Source organism: Colobus angolensis, unplaced genomic scaffold (assembly GCF_000951035.1).
Source record: "Colobus angolensis palliatus isolate OR3802 unplaced genomic scaffold, Cang.pa_1.0 Scaffold3, whole genome shotgun sequence".
NCBI classification, from domain to species: Eukaryota; Metazoa; Chordata; class Mammalia; order Primates; family Cercopithecidae; genus Colobus; species Colobus angolensis.
The window spans coordinates 884,694-900,590 of record NW_012116265.1 but is presented as its reverse complement, the minus strand read 5'-3'; the positions used below and the strand labels follow the sequence as shown (position 1 = coordinate 900,590).

The 15,897-nt window shown below is 44.6% G+C and overlaps 1 protein-coding gene across 2 annotated transcripts in view; it reads left to right on the top strand.

Annotated features, from left to right (window-relative positions):
- RIN3 (Ras and Rab interactor 3) overlaps positions 1 to 15,897 on the top strand; it is a 184,307-nt gene that overhangs the window by 96,991 nt on the left and 71,419 nt on the right. For both annotated transcript variants that reach the window (XM_011949388.1, XM_011949389.1), the window contains one exon: positions 9,213 to 9,285. In XM_011949388.1, the coding sequence (XP_011804778.1) occupies positions 9,213 to 9,285 (73 nt within the window). The remainder of the gene's footprint in view (positions 1 to 9,212; positions 9,286 to 15,897) is intronic.

Sequence of the window (15,897 nt, the reverse complement as noted above, 5' to 3'; positions counted from 1 at the left end):
AAACTACAGAATGGGAGAAAACATTTGCAAATCACGTATCTGACAAAAAATGTGCATCTAGAATATATAAAGAACTCTCCGCCTGGTGTAGTGGCTCATACCTCTAATCCCAACACTTTGGGAAGACAAGATGGAAGGATTGCTTGAGCCCAGGAGTTCAAGACCAGCCTGAGCAACATATTGAGACCCCATATCTCCAACAACAACAACAAAAATTAGCTGGGCATGGTTGTGCGTGCCTGTAGTCCCAGCTACTTGGGAGGCTTAGCTGGGTGGATTGCTTGTGAACCCAGGATGTTCAGGCTACAGTTAGCCATGATCGCACCACTGCATTCTAGTCTAGGTAACAGAGCAAGACCCTGTCTCAAAAAATAAGTAAATAAATAAAGACAAGGAACTCAATCAAAAATGGACAAAGGATCTGAGTAGACATTTTTGCCAAGAATATATGGAAATAACTAAGAACACATGAACAGACTCTCAACAACACTAATCATCAGACATGCAAATCAAAAAACCACCATGAGATATACTTCACACCCACTAGGGTGACTATCATTAAAAAAGATGGACAATAACAAGTGTTGACAAGGGCGTGGAGAAATTAGAATCCTCATACCTTGCTGGTGGGAATATAAAATGGTGCTGTCACTTTGGAAAACAGTATGACAGTTTCTTAAACATACAGAATTGCCATATGACTGAGCAATTCCACTTCTAGGTATATACCCAAGAGAAGTAAAAACACATCCACACAAAAACTTGTACACAAATGTTCACAGCAGCATTACTTGTAGTAGCCAAAATGTGGAAGCTACCCAAATGTCCATCAACTGATGAGTGGAAAAATGCAATGTGATATATCCATACCGTAGAATATTATTCAGCCATAAAGAAAAATATTCAATTAGAAAATGGGCAAAACACATGAACAGACATTTCACCAAACAGGATACACAGATGGCAAACAATCACACGAAAGGATGCTCAACATCATGAATTATTTGAGAAATACAAATTAAAACCACAATGAGATATCACTCTTCACCTATTGGAATGGTTAAAATAAAAAGTAGGAATAACACTAAAGGCTGGTGAGGATGGGAAGAAACTGAATCACCCCTGCATTCTTGGTGGGAATGTCAAATGGTGCGGCCTCTCTGGAAAGGAGTTTGGCAGTTCCTTTGAAAACTAGAGGCTGGATATGGTAGCTCATGCCAATAATTTCAACATTTTGGGAGAACAAGGTGGGAGGATTGCTTAAGGCTAGGAGTTCCTCATCTCTACAAAAAATTTAAAAATTAGCTGGGTGTGGTGGTGCATGCCTGTGGTCCCAGGTACTCGGGAGGCTGAGGAACACTTAAGTCTGGGAGGTTGAGGTTGCAGTGAGCCATGATGGCACCACTGCACTCCAGCCTGGACAACAGAGTGAGACCCCTTCTCCAAAAAATGATAGGAAATTACAGATGACCTTACCACATGACTCAGCAATTTCACTCTTGGGCATATATCCCAGAGAAATGAAAACACATTTTTCACACAGAAACTTGTACGTCAATGTTTACAGCAGTTTCGTGCATAGTAACTAAAAGCTGGAAACCATCCAAATGTCCTTCAGTGGATGAATGGCTAAGCAAACCCATAGTATATCTGTGCTACAGAATATTACTCAGCAATAAAAGGCAATGAACTATTGATTAACGGGACAACTTGGATGAACCACAAGGAAGTTACACTGATAAAAGCCAGTCTCCAAAAGATATATACTTTGTGATTCAACTTATATGACATTCGTGAAATAATACGGTCATAGAGATGGGAACAGATTAGTTGTCAGGGCTAGTGATGGGGAGGGGCTAGATGTGGCTATGAAGGGATAGCACAAGGGAGCTCTATGGTGCTGAATGAACTAAATATCTTGATTGTAGTGACTGCGCAAAGCTACCTATGTAATAAAATTGCCTAATACTGTACAAACACACACACACACAAATGAGTGCATATAAAACTGCTGACATCTGAATAGCATCTGGGGATTGCATCGAGGTCAGTTTCCAGGTTTTGACATTGTGCTCTAATTATTACCAGTGTTACCACTGGGGGGAACTGGGTGAAGGGTACACAGGACTTCCCTATTCATTTATTTGCAACTTCTTGTGAGTCTATAAGCATTCCCAAATAAACCATTTTATATGAATACAGTTATTTATTTTATTAATGCAATTAAATAAATATTTGAGAACTGGCAATGTACCAACCACCATGGTATATGCTGGGGGTTCTGTGCAAAACAAGATGCACATGCAGTCTCTGCTCTTGACAGTTCATTTGCATTACTGAATGATATAACTGAATTTCTCTGTCTCTTTTTTAGCAATTTTTTTTTTTTTTTGAGACAGAGTCTCACTCTGTTGCCCAAGCTAGAGAACAGTGGTACAATCTTGGCTCACTACAACCTCTGTCTCCTGGATTCAAATGATCCTCCTGCCTCAGCATCTCAAGTAGCTGGGATTACAGGCACCTGCCACAACGCCCAGCTAATTTTTGTATTTTTAGCAGAGACAGTGTTTCATCACATTGGCCAGGCTGGTCTTGAACTCCTGACCGCAAGTGATCCACTTGCCTCAGCCTCCTAAAGTGCTGGGATTACAGGCGTAAGCCACTGTGCCCAGTCTCTCTTCCTTAGCATTTTTAAAGTTGTTTATTAAATTATACAAAAAACTTGCATTTAAAAAATGTATTTTAATTTGGGGGTACAAGTGGATTTTGGTTACATAAGCTCTTTAGTGATGATTTCTGAGACTTTGGTGCACCTATCACCTAAGCAGTGTACACTATACTCAACTTGTATTCTTTTATCCCTCACCCCACACGCAGCTTTCCCACCCTGCTCCCCAAAGTCCATTCTATCACTCTTATGCCTTTGCATCCTCATAGCTTAGCTCCCACTTATAAGTAACAACATGTGACATATAGTTTTCCATTCCTGAAAAACTGAACCTCTTTAAAAACAAAAACACCTAATCGCTTTCAGTTCTTCATGGATGTTCTGTTTTGATGTTGAGATTGTGAGTGCCAGGGGCTGGGCTGGCATGCATGTACCCAGCATCTCTACCTGCCCCTGACCCAGCCTTGCGGGTGAGTCACCAGTGAAAGGTTTCCTTTCTTCTGAGCCAGGGCAGAGTCTGATTGTTGCCACCTGCTGTCACCGTGGAACACACTGGGTTCTGTCTGGTGCCTGTTCTCACACTTCACCTCTTGAGAAGGTTTGGACAGGGTCTGGTATGTTTCCCCTGAGGCTTTTGCTGAGGGATATGGGAGAATGTGCTCAGTGTGACAAGTCTTGGGAACTGCTGGAGCTGGCAATTTTGTTGGGAGGAGCAGGCTGGCGGGCTCCCTGCCCAGGGCAGAAGCAGGTGCTGGATGGCCTGAGGCTCTGTCAGAACTGTCTTGGCAGGTTCATGGGTGACATGGTCTCCTGGGCAGTAGGTGGCATGGGGGCTTGTCAGCTGTATTAGTAGGGTTTTGAGCTGCTACCGAAAGCAGCATGAGCTGAGAGGACACTTGAAACCATGGGTTTTAGAGAAAAATCTTGACTATGTCTCCGCTTACAGAAGTTGTATATGCTTATTATAAAAACTCGCAGGAAAACAGAATGCAGGAAGTGAAATTCAGTCTCTGTGTGTGTGTGTGTGTGTGTGTGTGTGTGTGTGTGTTTCTGGTTTTAATAACAGCTTTATTCAGATATGTTTATTTAATGTATCAGTATCTTTTTACTAGATAACAGCTTTATTCAGATGTGTTTATTTAATGTATTCAGTATCTTCCAAGATCAAGGCACTGGTGCAGAAAAAAAAATTTTTAAGTATTAAATATCATACAATTCAGCAATTTAAGGCATACAATTCAATGGCTTTTAGTGTATCACAGAGTTGTGCAACCATCATCACAGTCAATTAAGAACATTTCATCCCCTCAAAAAAGAAACCTTGTGTTGCATAACAGCGTGAATATACTCAATGCCACTGAACTGTACACTTAAAAATGATTAAAATGCTAAATTGTGTGTTATTTATAGTTTATCATTATAAAAAAGAAAGAAAGAGTGAAACCCATACCCTTTAGCTAGCATCCCCCTATCTCCCCCTAACCCCAGCCCTAAGCAACCGCTAATATCCTTTCTGTCTCTGTTTATTTGGCCCACTCTGGATCTTAACACCTGAAGGCCCCTTTTGCCCGGCTGTTCTTTACGGGTCCTCACTGTGTGGCAGGCATGGTGTTGGGCTCAGTGCAGGGGACAGGGAAAAGTGAGACCTGTTCCTGCCCCGGCTATAGTCCAAGAGCCCCTGCCTCTTACTCACAGTAAAACACACAGGTGGCATTTCCCTGATGGGCATTTTGGGCAGCACATCCTGTGTGTGGCTTTCCGGTGGGAGAGGGTGGAATCCCTGGGAAACGAAGGCTTTGGGGTAGAAGGTGGATCTAGAACTGGACTCTGGAGGTGCAGGGATTCTCTGTGCAGGACAAACAGCATGAGCAGAGGCAAGGATTTGGGAGTGAGGACTGTAGAAACAGGAGAGAGGGAAGAAAAAGCCCAGCCAACAGACAGGATTACTGTTGAGGAGCAATAGGAAATGAGACCCACTGGGTCTGCAAAACCCTTTCCCTGCACCCCTGCCTCACACCACATTGCCTTGCATGTGTAAAATGACAGTTCAGTAATATCCCCACTGACTGAACACATGGGCACTGTTCCAAGCCACTCCCATGGCATAATTTATTTCATGCTCACAGTGATGTTTATGAGGTGGTGTAGTCGCTTCTTATGGCTGCCACTGCAAATTACACAAATTGGGAGCCTTAGAACAACATAAACTCATTCTCTCACAGTTCTGGAGGCCAGAAATCAGAAATCAAGGTGTGGACAGGCTTGGTTCCTTCTGGAGACTCCAGAAGCATCTGTTCCATGCCTCCCTCCTGGATTCCGGTGGTTGCTGCCAATCTCTGGCATTCCTTGGCTGGCGTTCCTTACATCACTGCAATCTCCATCTCCAGCTCCCCATGGCATTCCCCTCTCTGGGTCTGTGTCCCATGCCCTCACATGGCCTTTTTTTTTGGGAGACAGAGTCTTGCTCTATCCTCCAGGCTGGAGTGCAGTGGCACGATCTCACCTCTGCCTCCCAGGTTCAAGCGATTCTCATGCCTCCCGAAGCACCCACTACCACTCCTGGCTAATTTTTTTATTTCTAGTAGAGACAGATTTTACAGTGCTGGCCAGCCTGGTCTCAAACTCCTGACCTTAGGTGATCCACCTGCCTCGGCCTCCCAAAGTGCTTGGATTACATGCGTGAGCTGTCTCACCCAGCCCATGCGGCCTTCTGATAAGGACACCAGCCATTGGATTTAGGGCCCACTCTAATGCAGTATGAGGTCAGCTTGGTTACATCTACAAAGACCCTATTTCCAAATAAGGTCACATTCACATGTATTAGAGATTCACATGCATTCACATGTATCACATTCACATATCTTTTGCAGGAACACAAGTCAATCCTCAACAGGTGGGTACTTTACTACCCCTGTTGTGTTCGTCTGTTCTTGCATTGCTATAAAGAAAGAGATTGAGTAATTTATAAGAAAACAAGTTTAACTGGCTATAGTTCTGCAGGCTGTACAGGAAGCATGATGCTGGCATCTGCTCAGCTTCTGAGGAGGCCTCAGGAAACTTACAGTCATGATGGAAGGCAAAGGGGGAACAAGGTGTCTCACATGGTGGGAGCAAAGCAAGGTGGGGGGCAGGTGCCACACACTCTTAAACAAGCAAATTTCATGAGAACTCTATCAGAGAACAGCACTAAGCTAAACCATTCATGAAGGACCCACCCTCATGATCCCATCACCTCCCACCAGGTCCCACCTCCAACACTGGGCATCACAATTGCACATGAGATTTGGGTGGGGACACAGATCCAAACCGTATCACCTGTTTTATAGGTGAAGAAACTGAGGCACAGAGAGGAGAAGCGACAACCTCGGAACATGCTCACGTGCAGGTGGCGTGGCCTGGGAACCCACACACAAGACACCTGGCCAGTGCGGTACAGGACAGGGGACAGTCTAGAAGCTAAACCCACCACCCATCAGAACAAAGGATTGTTTGTCTTGTGCCAGTTTGCACTCACCTGTGTTCTAGAAAGGTGGGAGGCTGTTTGTTGGGACTTCCTCAAGTCTGAGGTGTTCCTTTGGGGCCCTAGAGGGAAGGGCCATCAGTCACATGGTAAGTGGTCCAAGACCCTGTCCATGATGCCCCTGTGGCCTTTACCCCTCTGGGGTATCTTTCCCAGGCAGACTTTCAGCAAACATTCATCAATCTCCCATGCACTGTGCTAGACACTAAGGGAGACTCAAAGATGGACCAAACCCTGCCCCAGCATGCAGGACCTCCCCGTGTGTGGCCTTGGTGTGAAGGGATGCGGTTTGCATAGTGAGGAATGGAAAGGTGGCAGAAGGGGCGGGGGCTGGGGCCAGGGGAGAGCTTTCATTGCAAAGAAACAAGCATGAGTCTTAAGCATTGCTTATGATTTTACAAATCTGGGGTTTTAACAGTAAAACAGTAATTGGGCCTCTGCATATAGCACCGTGTTGGGCCCTGGCTGCCAAAGCGAGTAAGCCCTAGTTCCTGCACTAACGGCTAACCTATTATCTAGTGGACTAAGTACCAAAGCCTTGTAGGGATGCTGTTTCAGGAAGGGAGTCCAGGGCTTTGCGTAAAGTGCCAGGGGGCCCAGAAGGGGGCGTGACTGATTTTATCTTCAAAGTTTATCTGTGTTCTGCAAAGATCAGGCCTTCCCTCTATGGGAAGGAAAGCTACTGATTGTTGAGTATGCCTGGTATGTAGGCTGGGCTTTTTGTGTGCATTACCACTAACCCACTCCAGGCATTCCGGAGGAAGGTCTTTCCTTCCGTTCCTATCTCATATATGGAGCCTCTGTCTCCCCTCCCTGCTGCTGGACGTCTTTTGGCCCCAGCCTCCCTTGGCCACGCCTGTGCTGCCCCTTGTGGAAGGAGTCGGCAGTGCACCACATGTGGGCACTAGGTGGCACTGGGCCGCCCGGGCCATCCTGTGAATTCCAACACCACCGGCCAGGGTCTCTCAGACTTAAGTCATTTGTAGGCATCCTCCAAATGCCTCCTCTACCACCATCTAGTTAATATTTTACTTAAATTCTCTTTTAAAATGTTGTCTCTATCCCAGTGGGAAACCATGATCTCCTTGCCATAGACAAATACATATTTTTTTAATTATGTGAACCGTTAAGAACAGTGTTTGATATGCAGAAAGAAGGCAAATATAAAAATGAGGTTAATTGAACACAACACGTTGGTTTGTGTATCACTATAAGCATCTCACAGCCCTCTAATGCTGTGGAGTGCTGTCCTGGGCTTTGAAAACGGGACTACAAACTGATGTCACCTGTGTGCGTGTGGCTTTAGGGAAGAACTCCTTTCCCTTTACAGGTGAGCGGGGAAAGGGCACACCTGAGGCCTCATTGTCCGTTCCAGGCTCAGAGCCAGACCTGGAAGCTGGGTCCTGCCTCCCCTCTCCATCACATGGAAACTAGAACCTCGGGAGACCAGGACCACAGTGGGACATGCACGTGTTTCTTGGCCCCTCTGGAGCCAGAGGGCACTCGTGTGGGGCTCCCATGTGCAGGGAGCATGACCGTGGGTGTGGGAGTGTGAGGATGAGTCAGGAGTTGTGGGGCAGGTGCCTGCAGGGCACTGATGAACAGTGGGACCTCCAACAACCTGCTGAGCCTCTCTGGTTCCTTCGCCCTAGCTCTCCCAAGCAGGGCAGAGCATGGTGCTGTGTTCTCCACTGGTCAGTCTGGCCCCAGCTGCAGGCACTGACGGCGGCATCCTGGCACCCTGCCCCTCCGAGGAGCCCCATCCACCTTGGCATGGATTTTGAACAAATGCTTTGATCCCTCTTCCTTGTCAGAGCTGTAAAACATCAGGGTAGCCCTCGCCCTTGGGTGAGCCGCGCAGCCAATCAGGTTAGGTTCTGAGAGACCCTGGAGATCCGGGTGACAGGCCAGTGGCCCCACTTCAGTGCCCCAGACCCATGTTCCTCCTGGAGGCTGAGGCAGAATTGGGCAACGCCCTTCCTCCTGGCCTCTCCTGGACCTCACAGTTGCCAAGTTCTGAGACTGTTGCTTGAGATGACTGTGATCTATTGAATGTTTAATTCTGCATTTACAGTCTAGAACCTTCTGTGTTTTTTTGTCCAAAATGATGACTGTATATTAACACCAGCTGTCCTGATAGTGATACGGTCTGGCTGTGTCCTCACCCAAATCTCATCTTGGATGACAGCTCCCATAATTCCCACGTGTTGTGGGAGGGACCTGGTGGGAGATAATTGAATCACAGAGGCAGTTTCCCCCATACTGTTCTCCTGGTAGTGAATAAGGCTCACAAGATGTGATGGCTTTATAAGGGGAAACCCCTTTTGCTTGGCTGTCATTCTCTGTCTGTACCATTAAGATGTGCCTTTTGCCTTCCACCATAATTATGAGGCCTCACCAGCCACGTAAAACTGTGAGTCCATTAAAGCTCTTTTTTTAAGTAAATTATCCAGTCTCCGGTATGTCTTTTTTTTTTTTTTTTTCTATTTGAGACAGAGTCTCACTCTGTTGTCCAGGCTGGAATGCTGTGGTACAGTCTCGGCTCTCTGCAGCCTCCACCTTCCAGGTTCAAATGATTCTCCTGCCTCAGCCTCCCAAGTAGCTGGGATTATAGGCAACACACGTGGCTAATTTTTTGTGTTTTTAGTAGAGACAGGTTTCACCATGTTGGCCAGGCTGGTCTTGAACTCCTGATCTTGTGATTTGCCCACCTCGGCCTCCCACGGTGCTGGGATTACACACATGAGCCACTGCGCCTGGCCCGGGTATGTCTTTATCAGCAGCGTGAAAATGGACTAATTACAAATAGGTAATCCTCTGAAATCTCAGTGGATTGACAAGGAAGTACCTTTCTCACTTAAGGTCCAGTTGACAGCTGATGTGTATGGAGCCACATGCCGCCCAGCATGGGACCCAGAATGAGTGTGGCAGACATGCCCCCCCAACCAGTCCCTGCCACCTCCTTCCCCCCTTTTCCTTGGCAGGATACTTACCTTACCCAGGGCCCTTCTTCTCTCTCCCCAGTTTTGTACCTGGAAGGCTCAGCTCTTGTGTTTGAGGACATCTTCAGACTGATTGCGTTCTACTGTGTCAGTAGGTGAGTAGACCTGGCCCTGCAGGTGGTTGTCTGGTTGCAGCAAACATCCCATGCAACCCTGGGTGAGTACAGGGAACTTCACAAGGAAGCCCCAGAGAGAGGGGTGCGGCTCAGAGGATGCGGAGAGAGGGCACAGGCCCCTCTGGGAACCACAGGGGACTTGTTGGCTCTGAGGCTTTCTCACACTATCTGATAAGAACCCCTCCCTTCCACACCTGCCCCTCTGGCTCACTGCCTGTCTCCCGGCTTCCTGTGTTATCAGCTTCAAGGACAGCCTGGAGTCCTGCGTGTACCAGGCCTCCCATTGCAGGGGTTCTAGAAGGAACTTTCTATAGGGGCAGCAACAGGGGCTGATCCCCCTTTATGGGAGGTAGCTTGTGATTACTAAGCAGCTGCTGGGTGGAGCGGGTGTCTGCTAACCACCCTGAGAACTGCCTGTTTATTCAAAACTGGTTTTGGGTCAGTAAGAATTTAAAAATACACTTTGGTGCCATAAGCCAATGACTTAAGCTACAGGACCTTGACAAGGGCTGGTTAGAAACGGGGTGGAGTGTGTTGGGGTCCAGCAGTGGAGTCCAGCAGTGGGCTCCAGGCCCACAGCTCCCTGCTGCCTCTGAAGAAAACCATGCTGAACCTGGAGCATCCCTCCCCACCTACCACGACCCTCCTGAGTCCAGATGGGCAGGAAAAGTGAGGCTGATAATGTCACCAGTGGAGGATGTCCAGGTTCTTGGCGTCTTGAACAAAGAATTGGACAAAACGCACAAAGCAAGGAAGGAATGAAGGGGTTTATTGAAAATGAAAGTACACTCCACAGTGTGGGAGCGGGCCCAAGCATAGGGCCTCAAGGGCACCGTTATAGAATTTTGGGAATATTAAATACCCTCTAGAGGATTCCACTGGTTACTTGGGGGTGTGCCCTATGCAAATGAAGAGGATGAAGTAAAGTTACAAAGTCTTTTACTTGGCCTGCGCCCTATGGAGAGGACATTTCCTGTTACAGCTGAAGTGTGAATCGGCCTTATGTTCCCTGCCTCCAGACCCTATTTTCCTGCCTCATCTCTTCCCTGAGAGGTGATCTCCATAAATCTTTATGGGAGGCAGAGAGGGTCTTCTTTTTTCTTTAACTGCTTCATGCTGGCTTGGGGCATAGTCCCTACCTATTGGGGATCAAGGAACTCTCAGCCTGCTCTGTATAGTGGAGGCAGGGTAGCTTCTTGATGGCCAGGGGTAGTGTCTTCACCTGCAACTGGCTGGAACCTTTGTTGCATGTTTATCTGAAGCTTGATGGTCTCTATGCGAGAGGAAATGAATTTGGTTAAAAGATTTAATGGGAACTTCAGGGGGTGGATACCTATGTTGTCAAGAATGTTTGTTACAGAGATTTGCAGGAGAAAAAAATAAAACCTGGTCTGTTCTAGAATCTATGTGTTTCCTTAAAGTCTTAGCAAAAGCGACACCATTTTGGTTTGGTTTGTTGGGGCCTAGTGCATGAGCTTCGTCCAAAACAATGGCCTCCCAGAATTTTGTTTAACAAATTCCTGGCCAGGCGTGGTGGCCCACACCTGTAATCCCAGCACCTTGGGAAGCTGAGGCTGGTGTATCACTCGAGGTCAGGAGTTCGAGACCAGCCTGGCCAACATGGTGAAACCCCACCTCTACTAAAAACACCAAAAATTAGCCGGGCGTAGTGGCGGGTGCCTGTAATCCCAGCTACTCAGAAGGCTGAAACAGGAGAATTGCTTGAACCTGGGAGGCGGAGGTTGCAGTGAACTAAGATTGTACCATTGCACCCCAGCCTGGGCAACAAGAGCAAAACTCCGTCTCAAAAATAAATAAATAAACAAACAAATAAATAAATTAACAAATAAACAAATAAATAAATTTTAAAATTCCCCCTTCTTGGTCACATTCTCACCTAAGTGAGAATGTGACCAAAACTTAGGGCCTTAGTGCCACTCTCTGTTACCCTCATTTTGGGTTTCTGGTCTTACTTAGCCCATCATTCATAGGTTATGGTGTCTTCATGGTCACATATTTCTTTCAGCTCCTGTTATTCCAGCTAAAGAGAGACCATATGACATTCTAGAGATGGCTGCATGCAAGCATTTAAAACCTTTGAGAGAATACAGCCCAACAGGAAGACTATTACGTGACTATTGGGAGGATAATAGTAAGAAATTGGAGTATGCTCCTTGCCCAAAGTCCCCACAAGCCAAACCTCCTAAAATCAAAGAGACCAAAGAATGACTTAACTAAGCAGTTTCTTTGTTAATCCGCTAGCACTGAATTCCTACAATCTTCATTTGATGTGTTTCTCCGTAGGCCACATGTGCCAGCAGCTGCACAGATACGTCTTTGTTCAGCCAATTCTATCATAACTTTCACAAGAAAATTTAAAGTCTGTTGTGTAACTGTAGCCTTTACAGTAGAATTCGCTGTAGAGCCTATCATGAGGGATATATTGCTAATCATTGCTTCTTTTACTTTAAACCATTATTATTATATTGCTAATCATTGCTTCTTTTACTTCTTTTACTTTAAACCATGGAAAAAGGACCTAATAAATGATGCCTTTCTAGAAGAGTGAAGGCCTCCTGGCAATGTTATCTTTAACGCATGATGTGGGTTAAGACAAATGAACCAATGTTTTGTTTCTGACTGATTATGAGGCGACCATAATGACGTACCATTAAAGTTTTTTTAAACCTACATTGGGCCTTTGTCCTTTATCCATCAAAGTATAAGGTTCTCCATGTATAAGGCTGGTTGCAAACTCCTTCGTGAATAAAAGTACACCCCATAAGTGCACAAAACAGACCCCTTTTCCACTTCTATTATTCATAGAGGCATAAGCAAGGGAAAATATTCAAAGATAAGAGTTTCATGATAGTGGAGGCTGTAATCTGTGAACTTGGGAAAAGCTGTTCACATCACGGATGCCATCCTCTTCTGGGGAGAAACCTCCCTGGTTAGCCTTACCCCAAGGGTTCCAATGGGTATATAGTTCCAAGAGTATGGAGGGACCCTTCACAGTTTTGAGATTATGAACCCAAAGTTCCAGGTCCTGAAGTTTTGTTGTGTGTGGATGGCAAGGACAGTCTTTCTCTGATGTTCTCAGAAGATCTAAACTATAAAAAGCTTTTTTACCTGGTGAAAATACACTATAGTAAACAGGATTATTTGACATGTTTAGGTACAGGGTATTGTAAAAATGATGTTCAGTCTTCTTTAGGTTATATTTTTGTGAATAATACTAATATGTGTTACAAAATTGTATGGGATTTCTAAAATGTTAATGTCTAAGTATATGCTATCAATTATAAATATGATTATTATACTAAGTTATTATAAACCACAAAAAAATTTTTTCTTGTCCGTGCTATGTACCTAATTTGGAAAAACAACTAGTATCCAAGATAATATAAGTCTAATGTTAATTAAGCATGGCCTCATGGAGAACCAGGATGGCCGCCTTGTCCTTCCTGAATGCTTAAAGCTTTTATTATTAAGAGTTCTGCATCCCATGACTCAACATGGAAAAGATAAAATGATCTAAATTGAACACATTGATGTAGTGACTTACAAAGTACTAACATAGTTTATAACCAATGTTTGATCCCATATTCCTGGGAAAACAATTAAAGCTTCAGGTTCAGTTGGTCACCTGGCAGGCCACTTAAACATTTTACAAAGGGATTTCATTCAATTGTTATCTTCAATGCATGTGTCTGGTTGTATAAAAGCTTTCTCATGCAAGAGGGCTGATGTTATAACAGTAGATTATTATGCTATAGTGTATTTTCTTTTCTTTTCTTTTTTTTTTTTTTTTGAGACAGAGTCTCGCTCTGTCGCCCAGGCTGGAGTGCAGTGGCCGGATCTCAGCTCACTGCAAGCTCTGCCTCCCGGGTTCACGCCATTCTCCTGCCTCAGCCTCCCGAGTAGCTGGGACTACAGGTGCCCGCCACCTCGCCCGGCTAGCTTTTTGTATTTTTTAGTAGAGACGGGGTTTCACCGGGTTAGCCAGGATGGTCTCGATCTCCTGACCTCGTGATCCGCCCACCTCGGCCTCCCAAAGTGCTGGGATTACAGGCTTGAGCCACCGCGCCCGGCCTCTAGTAGTCTTAATTGCATGTTATAATGGTGAATTTTAAAGTAAAACTTGGTAAGTTATGTTTTCATAAGGTTTGACTATTTCCAGCATAGCTAGAAGTGTGGCCAACTCCACATGTCCCCAGGCCTTACCTAGCTGGAAAGCAGGCAAGTTAAACAATTTGCAAAAGCCAAAGAAGCAGCTTATGACCTTCAAGCATTTAGCAAACCCAATATTTGAACATAATTTGGGCCACTTGTTTACATTTTGAAGACATTTGTATTTTACCAATAATCTTTAAAACTGTCTTTATTTCCCAAAGATTACTCAAGTCACATGAACTAAATAAAAGTCATTACATTTTTCACTTTTCCGACAAAATATTTGACTTAAGCTTTTATTATTAAACCAATTAATTTAAAACTTTACAGGGGAGATAAACCGTGAATTTTCCTTTATATTTAACCAGTTTGCACAGAGAGAGAGAAGCCAAAGACTGACTAGTAAGAAACTCTTACCCTTTTGCTGGCATGCCAGGTTTCTGGGTTCTCTCTCCCTGAGTGGTCCTAGCGACCCTGCTTAACCATATGCAAACAAACACATGGCCATGAATTAAGAATATTCACAAATAGTTTGCAAATTTTGGAGACATTAGGCAGAGAGAGAGAAATATGACTTAAATTCTATTTACGATAGTATACTCAAGACACTTAAATTATCAGGAAGCCTAAAATCCAAAAAGTTAGTTTAAAGATAGAAAGCTGATGTGCTCCATTAATTCCTGTGGGCCCGACAAAGGTAGCTTTGGAATTCCAGATAAGTGGAATGAATGATGACTTACTAGAAATACATGGGAAACAAAATAACTATTCACAGAACCAAATAAAAGCCTTCCACTAGGAACTTAAAAAAAAAAAAGAGAAAATCATAGTTTTATACATATGGATACACAAGCAAAGCTAGAGGAGAATAAACAGCAAGTGAATGAAAACTAGAAGCCAAAAACAAATAAACAGAAAACCAACTCTAAATTTTCCTACTCAATTTACCCTGGAGGCTACAGTGTTACCTAGGACCCCCCAAAAACCCACATAATGAATATTTTAATCCTGACACATAATTCAGTATCCTTAAGTTCACCAATATTTTCATACAGCCTGCGCAATTAAGAAATTCACTTTAGACACATGGCCAATAAGTACTACAGCACTATCCATGCAAAACAGTAAACATAGTGTGAAGCAACACAAGCATGTATGTGAGATTTGGCTTTGCACTAAATCCAGCTTCATGCTTAACTGTATTTAAAAAAGAATTGCCAGGCCGGGCACGGTTGCTCATGCCTGTAATCCTAGCACTTTGGGAGACCAAGGCAGTTGGATCACGAGGCCAGCAGATAGAGACCATGCTGGTTAACATGGTGAAACCCCATCTCTACTAAAAATACAAAAATTAACCAGATGTGGTGGCACATGCCTATAGTCCCAGCTACTCAGGAGGCTGAGGCAGGAGAATGGCATGAACCCAGGAGGCGGAGCTTGCAGTGAGCCGAGATCATGCCACTGCACTCCAGCCTGGGCGACAGAGCAAGACTCCATCTCAAAAAAAAAAAAGAATTGCCAAACTTCCGATGCATTTTTTACAATACTTCTTGTTTTACTGTCGATGAAAAGAGTCAAACTCTGTAAAATATTTGAAGAGATTTATTCTGAGCCAAATATGAGTGGCCATGGCCTGTGACCTAGCTCTCAGGAGGTCCTGAGAACATGTGCCCAAGGTGCTTGGGGTACAGCTTGGTTTTATAGGTTTTAGGGAGGCATGAGACATCAATCAAATATGATTAAGGAATACATGAATACGTTGGTTTGTTTCAGAAAGGCAGGACAACTTGAAAACTGTGGGGATGGGGAGCAGTGTTCCAGGCTATAGGTAAATTTAAACATTTTCTGGTTGACAATTGATTGAGTTTTTTTCTAAGGACCTGAGATCAATAGAAAGGAAATGTTCATAAAAGATTGTGAAAAACCAAGGTTCTTTCGAAGTCTCATAGTGGCTGCCCTTAGAAACAATAGATGACAAATGTTGCCTATTCAGACCCTTTAAAAGGTGTTAGACTCTGCCAGTTTTGGTAGACAACATATAACAGTAAGTGTACAAACAAATAAACACATCGAGATGTGTATACACACATATAAATGAAAATACAGTAGCTTGGAACCTTAGCCAAGAGACAGCAATACAAGCTTACTGGTTTTACTTTGCTCCAATAGATAAGCCAATGAAGGCTGTGAACCAAAATTTTGGGTAAAGCAGTGTCTATGGCAGTTTGCTTTTTAAAGGCCAGACCTCCCCAGACTCCAAAGAGTGCTAGAGCCAAACAGCACCAAAGGAGGGCATCACACATTAACCAGGCTCCCTGCTTAGAACAGCAGCACAAGTGGGATCCACGCAATGCCATCCCACTTTCCCAGTAGACAGTAAACTCCAGATTCTAAACAATTTGGGGGCCAAGCAGCATT